General features: G+C 43.9%; 1 protein-coding gene across 5 annotated transcripts in view; it reads right to left on the minus strand.

Annotated features, from left to right (window-relative positions):
* The window catches only part of MITF (melanogenesis associated transcription factor), a 139,397-nt gene that overhangs the window by 128,179 nt on the left and 431 nt on the right, over nucleotides 1-10,787 (minus strand). For 2 of the 5 annotated variants that reach the window (XM_019504770.1, XM_019504764.1), the window contains exon 1: nucleotides 2,752-2,879. The exons of 1 other annotated variant lie outside the window; for it this stretch is intronic. In XM_019504770.1, the coding sequence (XP_019360315.1) occupies nucleotides 2,752-2,846 (95 nt within the window). In that variant the 5' untranslated portion in view covers nucleotides 2,847-2,879. Of the gene's footprint in view, nucleotides 1-2,751; nucleotides 2,881-10,787 lie in introns of those variants that run through there. 2 more of the 5 variants (XM_019504771.1, XM_019504763.1) reach the window with 2 other exon arrangements.

Consider the following 10,787-nt stretch of genomic DNA (forward strand, 5'->3'; position numbering starts at 1 on the left):
AAAAAAAAAAAAAAAAAAAAAAAAAATCGGCTGACCCACCAGGATGCCAAGCTTCATCACTCACTTGTTAAATTTTCATATGTGCCCGCCTGGCCTCTCTCCCACACTTGGAAGCAGCTGCCCCAAAACATCTCCAAAGCCATTGTATTGGCCTCCTTCAACTCCTTCCCCAAAACTCTCCCTTGCTGGGATTCCTCCAAAATGTTTGAGGGCAGCTGATGAGCCATGACTGCTGCCATCATGCTGACCAACTTCATCTCATTTGTGTCCCCATCTGTTTCTCATGTCTTAGGTGCAGCAAGTAAACTCCCTCTGGGGAAGGGACTGCTGCTTTGTTCTGGGTCTGTGCAGCACCTGACACGATGGGGTTCAGCTCTGCCACCAGGGAACCTCCATGCTAAGACTAGGCAACAATCGTGTGCTGAACAAAAGCAGCATACGCTGGATTTTATTGTTTGGCCCATGCAGACACATCACTGGAAAACAATCTCCTGCTTCACAAGAATTTCCCTGCAGATGTGCCAAGCAGAAGGGAGGCTTCCTGAACCAGCTTAAGTCCAAATGACTTCATACTAAGCTCCCCGGCCCAAATGTAAAATGGCGGCAAAGAAACAAGGTTTGGAATCAGATGAATTGTTCTGTGAGACTATGGGTTGTGACATAATGCAATAGCTATTTTTGGCACGATTCTTGAAGAGCATAAATAAGCAGCTTCTCCTAAATGATGCAGAGAACCTGCGAGTGGATAAGCAACTGCACAAGCGTTGCATGCCGTCTTCTGAAAGCTGGGGACGCAGAAGCGAACTTTGTCAAAAGTAGTTGAGAACGATGAGCAATGGGTACGTGTACATGGGATTTAACGCCGTTGACCTGTCGTCTACATTTTCAATCTGGTTTGGAAAATGGGAACAACAAGTAAGAACATTTAGATGCTGGAGATGCTACGGATCAACCAACCAACTGCAATCAGTATTTGCAACATAGGATGCTAGACTGCTAGATTGAAAAAAAACTTGGAAAGCTATTGCTATGGAGCAAGCAGCTGGTTATAGACAAGATCCCTAGCCTTGCTCTCTGACAGCCTATGTACTGCAGACTAATTAAATAAAGATGCCATAAATTAGAGTCATGGTGTTTGTCTATATCAGTGGTCCTCAACCTTTCCAGACCCAAAGCACCCCTTAGAAAATACCAGCTCTAAGCTTTCACTCATCTCTTGATTTGAGAAGAGTTGCTCTGTTATTTTTTCCATTGCAAAGACCACAACACCCTTGAAAGGATCTTATGGCACCCCAGGGTGGCTAGACTAGATTAAGCCATTAAATATAACTTCCTGGTGAAGGTGTCTTCAAATGTAAACAGGATAGATGTAAGAGCTGTTAACTTTCCACCAGCCCGTTCTCTGTTTGTAAGGGACAAGTGAAATTCTCACCACCATACAGAGAATTAACATGAGACTCATACATAATTTAAATTCCATTTCAGCCTCATTTTAATGGAACAAGTACTGCATCAGCCTTGTGCTGGCCTCCTGTACAAAGGTGAGCGTCACCCTGTGTTACTACCCAGCACATAAAATATCTATTCAGCTGCACAAAATACAGGCAACTTTTTCTAATACCAGTAAAATCAAATAGTCTGTCTCTGCACATGGATTGCTCTAGAGCTGGTGAGTGTCAGATCTGCAGTGAACTGACCCAACAGCCACTCCAACACCTGTCCTCTGTAAAGTCTAATGAAGCATACTCAACACCACCATAAGCAGGGCATTATAATCAGAGGAGTTTGTGTCCCCTGTGCTGCAATGGGGTGGCCAATCTGCACCATGAGTGCCAGTCTCACTGGGGCATGGAGCAGATCAGGGAGGAGACAGGGAGGTACACCAGTAGACAGGGCAGGGTAAAGCAAGATATCAGACAGGATGCACAGGGCAGAAAGCAGAGCAGCAGATCAGACAGAGAAGGGAGCAGAAAGGAAAACAGCAGAATGCACGGAGGAAGAGAACTGGAGTGGCACTCGGGGAGGGTGCGGGGCTAATACACAGCACGCCAGCCAAAAAAGGTTGGGCCCCACTGAACTAGATCATGCTCATCTGAAAATGCCTTTGAGTCCCTGTTACCAGGCCTGTATTCTTTTGCGACTAGTCATTAGCGCAGAAGTAAAAGGACATCTGAACAATTCTGGAGTGACCTCCACAAGGTCAAAGCTCCCTCCTATGCTCACGGTCACATAGGGCCCTTGAGCAGGGGACATGGCTGGGATCCTTTGTACAAAGGGGAAGCCCAGGTAAGAGGTAATCCACTTAAGAGGTCATCATCCCTGCTGCAGCATGGAGTCAGGGCTCAGCCTACACAATACAGGCAGTGGGGAGGGCAACTTAAGGACAGAGCAAAATGAGGGAGGCAGAAATGATCAGCACACGTTACGGAGCAGCTGTTACCTGCAAGAAGACTTCTTCTTCCTCCCCGCACCCCCACATGCACATCATGAGGCTGACCTGAGCTGCACTACGGATGTGGCCCTAAATTAATAAACCCAGAGGCCTCAATGAAGGACGTGTATCATGCCGACACAAAAATTGTGATTCCTTCGTCTCCAAGCCATCCTAAACCTTTTTCATCTGGTACAAATACCCCAGACCTTTCTTCCACCCCATCCCAAGCTCTGTGATAACCATGCGTGTGCTATTGTGAGGGTACAGCCAGACAGAAATGATTATACTGGGAAGGTGGGAGGGGATGGGAAACTTACCGTGTTTCCAGCTGGTCTGCTGTCCCTGGTTTGTGCGTCTGCTCTGCGCCGCAGTAAGTGGAAGCTAAAGCGCAGTAACGTAATAGCCGTTTCATTCTGGTGTAAGCTTGCCCAATTTAGCTTCCCAAACTGCAGGACAGGAACAGCTACATGAAACAGTGACAATGGATCAGCTGACGTGGGCTCATGAGCATTAAAGCCCCTCCCGCCTTTTAAAGGGGTATAATTGTTTGGTCCCTGGGCAGCCGGTTACAAAGAGAAGTCAGTTTGCTACAATGAAAATCTCGTCGGCATTACTAATTCCTATTCTAATTCAGAACATTCCTTCACCACGCAAAAGGAGAAATAAAATAATCCCTTTTCAAATGCTTTACATTCACTGCCGGGGATCTAGCACAGTGCCCTGTTCATTCCTGCGCTGTCCTATTTCAATACCTTTCATTACTGAACATCTTGCACGTTTTAATTCTCATGACATTAGTTCTGCTGCACTAAACTGGCACCTTATGAACTCTGGAAGAAAACAGAGGTTAATTACTACAGCAGATTTTTCATGCAAGCAAAAAACTCTATCAAGAGCCTAAAGTAATGTTAAGGTGGGAATCTATAGGCTTGCAAGCTCAAGCCCCCCTTCCCCTTTCTTTTTTTTTTTTTATCCCTGCCAATCAGCCACAAAAGGTGAGAGAAAATATCAGGGGCTTTGCAGCCGATAACAGCCACCTGCACTTGGGGCTCAAGGAAATACCTCCTCTGGCCTGCCACAGCACTGGTGACTGGAAAGAGCACGATGGGAACAAGCAGGGCATCTCTGAGGAACACAAGGCCCCAGAGATGCAATTCAGACAGTCGGCAGGGGGTGGGGATGTAGAGGCATTGCACAGTACCAATCATCCTCATTCCCAGAGATTCACGACTTCTTTTATTAATCTAATTGTATACAGATAGCAGCAGCAACTAACTTCAAAACTTGTGGCCACCCACCGATGCATTATATTACTAATAATTAGCACTTACATAGGTGTTGTTTGCATCTCCAGAGCGCCTTACAACGAAGCCTCACAACACCCTGCAAATGGGTAGCCAAACCTCAGTTTCTGTGGCATCCAGTGTACCAGTCATAGTTATTCTCCTTTTTAAAGGCAATATATGAAGACAGCGCCACACAATAGGACTTCCCCAGCGAAGCCACCACTGCCCTCTATAAATACAAAGTGGAATGATCTTTTCCACGTTGCTTCCTAGGAGACTCCCGATAACAGCATTGCTGGCAGGCAAGTCCTCTGCAGAAGAGTACCATTTCCGAAAAGAAGAAGAAACAACATTAGTTTCCTGTTTGTTTCTCAGCAGCTGCTAGAAAACTGTCGGGAACACAATCTGTACCTGCGTCCAATGCTGACTTTCCATACCAGACATTCTGACAACACCAACAGACTGAGACCACCAAAATACATCTGAATTTGGCAGTAAAGAGAAATGCAAGCTGCACCACAGAATAGAAGGTGCAACCAGTTCTTTTGAAGTACACAGACTCAGGACTAAAAAAAAATAAATGAAATAAGAAGGTGGAGGTATGTACTTTCCAGAAGCATTTACTCAGAACTCAGTGTAAGCAACAATCATCAACTCCAGGACAGCCTGTGCTGAGCTTCTGGCACCTAGTTAGAGCTGGTTACTTTACTTCCAAGAGGTCCTGATGCCTCTAACAGCAGCTTAGAAAAGGAAAGGACCTTATCTGTTCAGGGCTGCTCTAGGAGCCTTGTAGTAAAAAAAAGACAGCTCCTAGTCAGTCTCACCCATTCTACACTTAAGCAGTTGATGCAGTTAAAGGATAAGCCCATAGCCAATATTATAATATAAGCAACAGCAACAAATTTGGGACTGCATAGCATTAGGCAAGTTACATACTTATCCAGCATGCATGTCTGCAGAGTGCACCAAAACACTTTCATATGAATCAGGCAGGACAGCACTTTGGCCTGCTGTCTCCCTGAAGTCTGCTTGGCAGTGATAAATGAGGAAGATCCCAGACATGTTTCCACAAGTCCTCAACTCCGGCATCTTATTTCACCTAGGAAAATTGAAAGCCACCCCAAACATACCAAAGGAAGCTTCTTCATGCCGAACATTGTTCTCCTTTTGAACATATTTAATTCACTAGCCTTTTATGCACCTGAAACCTATGGTTTTGGTCTCAGCTGGAAGGAAACCACAATTAAGTACTTGTTTCAAGAAAGCACAGATAAAAGCAGCTGCGCTGTAGCATGAAAACCTACATTCAGGTCACTAGGGTAATGGACTTTGCTTAACTCAGAGCAGCTGGCAAACATGCTCCTCATCCCCAAAGAAACTGTTGCCCATTTTACAAAAAGGCACGTTTCTGCATCCAGGATACTGCCATGCAGAGCCAAGAATGAGCACTGTAATGCAGGAAGGGCCAAAGTCCATGTTTGCCACTCAAAGTAATTCCTGCCTTACTGCACACACCTCTAACAGACAAGTCAGTACTGGTGCATCAAAACACTGGAATATTTTAACCAACACTTCCACATTAAAGAACAAGATAGCATCAAAAATATTGCACAGAAGTTGCACAACGCCTCCAAAGCCCAATTTGGCTGCAGCAGGCATGTCCTCCCCATGGAGGTGAAATACTTATACAGCAGAGTGATATAAAATGTAACACTATATATCTCTATCACAACATGGGAAGCTATAGCAACAAGCTAATCAATTTGTCAAGCCCTCACATACCATCTGGAGCAGAAAGATTTGAAACAAGATGCAAATCAGCAATAACAAGAAAAGGGGGCAGTTTGCGAGAAGGCACAGGCATTCAGCAAATGCTCCTGCCCAACCTGCGGCTGGGCCTGTGAACCAAGAGCTGCTATCTAATAGACTGTGTAATCTCTGGCAAACACCAATACAGTCTCTCTGATAGATGAGAGTAGTCGAGATAAAAGATACTACTAGATTCAACTTTTGGAAAGATCAATACTGGAAACTATGCGACTCCTGTTATATTGTATTCCCACAGACAAATATGTTGTCTTACCTCGTTCTTAATTCTTCTATAATGGAAGACTTATACCATTTAAAAAAAAAAAAAAAAGCGTGGGATGGAGTTCGGGCTGCTTTACTTCTGAATTTTCCTGACCTTTCTGCCATTACAACGTCAAGCCCAGTGTTGTATTAATAATGTAGCTTTTGTCTCTGAAAATGAATTGTTTTCATCTAGAAGCCTGAACATCTAAAACTCCAGAACATATCAAACTTCCCCGTGTTGCGAACTTTCTCTCAAACCACTTTCCCGCCTGCCCCTCAAGCTCCCCCCACCCAAAAGAAGGCAAAGAAAATTTCTCCCACTCAGGAAGACAGAAGCTTTTGAAAAAAAAACTGACCAACTTTGAAAATACATCTTTAAATGGAGTTGCTGCCTTAAAATATACTAAACTGAAGGTCTCTCCCTTTTGTACTTTATATTAAAAACACATTACACGTCACCCTTCTGGAAAGGATTGTTTACTTGATTTCACAATCTTTTAAAACAAAGATGTTATTTCTAATCAGAAACCACCAGTGAAAATGGAACATTCTTAAGTCAAAAATGTCAAATGTAAATGCATTAAGTCATTTTCCTGCCAAGTGCTGAACACTCTTATACCAGTCCAATGAGGAATTTAAGTATAAAAAAAAAACTTAAATTTTAAGCTAGAATGGTCTTCAATAGTGCAATTCACATCCTTAACATTAAGCTTGCATTTGAATTTTTTGCTGGGTTCAGGACAGGGCTCAGCACACTGCAGAATCAAGCCCTATTTCTACAATGCAAGAAGGTACCTAGGATCAAACACCTCTTTAAACCTGTGACACTAAACCTAATGGGATTGCTGCTCACAGATCAAAATTAAGCACCCACATATGTGCTTTGTTGAGTGGACCCAGCAAAGCCTTTCAACACATGCTGACCTTTACCTTAAATGGGGTCTTAATTAAAAAAGGGGCAATCTAAAATAAATGCATAAGAAAAGCAAACTGTAGCAAGTGCTATCCAAAATGGAAATGCCTTTTGGAGAAATCACACATTCATTTTCGATACTTGTATTTACATTCAAAGAGAAAACAAAGTTCTGAAAAGTCTGATGTGCTTTTAACCTTTGAGAGAACAGACTAGCATTTGGCTTGTATCGACCTCTATAGATTTAAGTTGAAATTCTAGTCTTAGTCAAACAGGGTACCAGAAAACAAAACACAGAGCCTGTTACCAAAAACCTAGATAAAATTCAGTTAAATTGTCCAGATGGTTTTCATTCCACAGAAAATACTAAGTCAGCAGTTTGCAGAGCATGGCATTTTCTAAATACACAAAATAAAAGAGAAAACAATACACAAGTGGAAAGTGCAAATGCTGAGCCCATTATATTTTTGTTCCAACAGAACTGCAATACAATCAATACAGTCTTGCAGTTCTATAGCACCCTTCGTTCTGCCATCCAGGATGCTTCCCAACTGTAAATTCAACAAAATCCTGAAGTGCACGCAATTTCCAAAAGCAATGTTTGAAAATGTTATACACATAAAATATCAATTACATTTCCATTTCAATGTCCTGCCAGGCCACACACATCTTATTTGCTACCTGAAGCCAGACACCAGAAGGGCCAAACGGTTCCACAGGATTTAGCTGTGTTGGTAAGTGGTCATAAGTCCAGCGCTTCCCAAACCCATAATCCCAATGCTTCCAAGTAAAGAAAAACAAAACAAAAAACACTTTTCCTGACTACCAAAAGAGGCTTTCAAAGAGCTAGAAAGGAGCACTCAGCAAATGCATCTGTTGGAAACAGAGGATCAAGGGTAGGGTTTGCAATCCTGTAGCCTGAGCTATTGTATGGACAGTGTCCCTCAAAAGCAAGCAAAAGTGATTCTAGAAGGGGAAGTAAACAGCCAGATACAATATACAGAGCATACCATGCAAATCCATGCATGGCGACTCAAAAACCTGATTGGAAAGATCAGCAAGCAGAGAGCTATGCTAAACACCCACAAAGGTATAAATGCAAAATGTCATCATTTTGCATAATGCAGTTTCACAGCTAGCAAGCAAGCAAGCGAGAGAGGCAAAACAGGAAAAAATGGGGAAGAACCCTGCTAACAATTCTGGTGGTCACAGACATATCAGCAGTCTGATCACTCAGTACAATATTTAAATAACGAGGTAACTCTAGGAAATCACGAAGCCAATTTTTTTTTACAGCACATCATCAAGGTTTAAACTTTAAGGGAAAAAAAACTCAGCACTGTTGGCCTTTGCACATCAGGCAGCTGGGAAGACTGGGCCAAGGCTGTGTCACCCAGATCATCTTGCAGAGGAACATACATTTGTCCTACTTGTAGCATGCTGAGCCTCTTTTAATCTCTTAATGAACCAGGACCAAGGATCTCAGGAATGCCTTCCTCCACACCTCATCAGGACAGCAGCAAAAAAAGTCAGCAGGGAGGGACATTTCTAGTTGAAGCCTGTACCACCACAGCCGTGCTCAGTCATGGAGCAAGTGGAGATGGGCCCACCAGGCTGTGCTTGGGAATGCTATAAAACATTGTGTTTTGTAAACAGGCACAAAAGGAAGAAGGGACAAATGCAGATCCAACTGGACCAAATAAATAAGTTGCCTTAAATAAAACCAAACAGGTTTTTTTGGTTTGGGCCCATATAAACCAAAGCCACAACAAAACAAGCCTTTCCAACTCTAAAATGAACTGGGCACAAAAGCTAGTCTGAGGACTGCCATAATTAACAAAGGATGAATTCAAGCAAACACCTGGAAACAACCATAGCACTTGGAGGCACAGAGCTGTTGGAGCTGCTCCTCCACTAGTCTATTTATAGGCTCAAGCAAAGCTGCACCTGGAAGGCAAAAGGCCAAAGGATAAATAGCATCACAAATCAAGGCACTGAAGATTAGCCTAGATTAAGATTTAATTTAGATAGCTAAATTAAAAAAAAATTAAATTAAAAAATAATAATAATAGACACCCTGCAAGAGTCAGCATGAGGAAGACAATCACCAACATGGTTGTGGCACGCTCTGCAGCCAGATCTCTCAAAGAGGGGAAGGTCACAGCTACCCCGACAACTCAAATGAGCACCTTCCCTCAGCAGGTTCAACTATCAGGGCAATAATCAATAGGTCTCGCCTTTTTTTGGTTCCAAACACAGGCCTGTGGCCTACCAACATCGCTCCACCGTTCTGGCCGCAAGGTGACCAGGACTGGTTATACCTATCAAGGAACACAATCCAAACATCAGATCATTATTTTCAGTAACAAATCCTAACTGCGGTAGCCTCATCAGGCAGGTTTCTGCAGCACACCAAGGTCCAGGCAAGAAGATATTTTCTTCATGCCTCTCCAAACAACTGGATGTAGTAGAAAAATGGAAGGCTATTTTCTGTGCCAGGCATTTTTACAGCCCTGAATAACAAGCCAGCCTGACAATGAGGCTTTTGGTGCAAATACAAAATTCTCTCTCTCGGGCTGTGATTTAAGCTCAAGCAGGTCAAAGAGAGCCCCTTCCACCTACACGATCAACACTACTAATGAACACAATGTAATGGCATACAGGTACCACAGTGGTACCAATACACCAGCTTACCACTGACAGAACAGATCCCATGCAATGGCAAAGCTATTAGTGGTGCAACTAGCTAAAGCAAAAAAAGTCATTATACAATTTCAAAAGGACCTCATATAGTAACTACTGCTCATTGTACCCCTCCCCCCCCCCATCAGAAACAACCTGGTAGGAATTATAGACCTCTTCCTGTCGCTAAAACCTCCCCTGCATGAACACCTTCCCCCTGGAATACAGCATTTGCAACCCAGCAGAAAGAGTCTGCTTGTATACAGGCCCCTTCTCTTTTATTGAACCACATATTATCTGGCATGCCACAACCCCCGTAGTACTATGAATCCACAGCTTCCACCAGTGCAGAAACCTTCCCTCCTTCTCTTACAGCCTCTAGAACCAATGCACACCCCAAGATGCAGGAGTTGTAACTCTCCCAATTTTAGCTTTGCTACTTGTTATAAGGGGAATTAGGCTTCCCATGTAAAAGCACCCTGGGCATCCAACAGCATCTGTGGACAACACAGCCAAGCAGGGTGGGAGGAGGCGGAGGAAACAAGATGGAAAGTTACACAATGTACTGGGACTTCCAAGCCACTTGGAACAGAGAGAAACAGCAGCCTAATTGGTTTATAACCTGCCTGTTTTCTAAGCTGCAATAAGCAGATAGCTGCCATCCCTTTTTCACTAGCAAGAGTTTTTAACCATGGAGCTTGCCCTGAGCCTGGCGTAGGTTTGGGGAAATGCAAAATGCCCCGGTCCGAATTAATACTGACCACACCGATGCCCTCTGAAACCCACTTAAAGGACTGTGCCATCTCAAGGGAATTGCAAGCAGGGCTGCTGCATTCCCTCTGACCTCCTTTCAGTTGAAGGCTGCAAAATAGCAGCCTGTGAACAGCAGGGCTTTGCTTTTCTACATGATTCCCCTCCTCAGGAATCATCCAGCACAGATTCCCATTTCACCTGCAGGCTCTCAGGGCTGATGTTTGTATGCAGGAGAGGGAATTTTTCATTTTTTTTTTTCCCTCTGTTCTAATCCTTTACCTTATCTCCATGTGTTGCAGTAAACTGAACTACCATTCAAGGTCATTTGCTTTGGAAATGTGCCCTAGGTTTGTTCATCTGCATAAATTCCCAAAAGGAAAGTGCAGGCAATAAACACATAAGACACACAAGGCAGGTTTGGCCTAGCTCTCCTGCTCCAAGCAGTGCCTTGAAACATCCCACAGGCTCCCACTCCGTTCTCCCTTCCTACCTGCAAACTTCACCAGCATCTACCCCATCATCCCAACTCCCTGCTCCTGTGAATGTAAGTGGGCCCTGCTCCAACTGCTGCCTGCCATCCCTGTTGGCTTTGGCTCCATGCCCACTCTCCCTGCTAGTTTCTCCTCCCCCCCCCCCCCCAAAACCC

This window comes from Gavialis gangeticus, unplaced genomic scaffold (genome assembly GCF_001723915.1).
Source record: "Gavialis gangeticus isolate Ggan-Ray unplaced genomic scaffold, GavGan_comp1, whole genome shotgun sequence".
Taxonomy (NCBI): domain Eukaryota; kingdom Metazoa; phylum Chordata; order Crocodylia; family Gavialidae; genus Gavialis; species Gavialis gangeticus.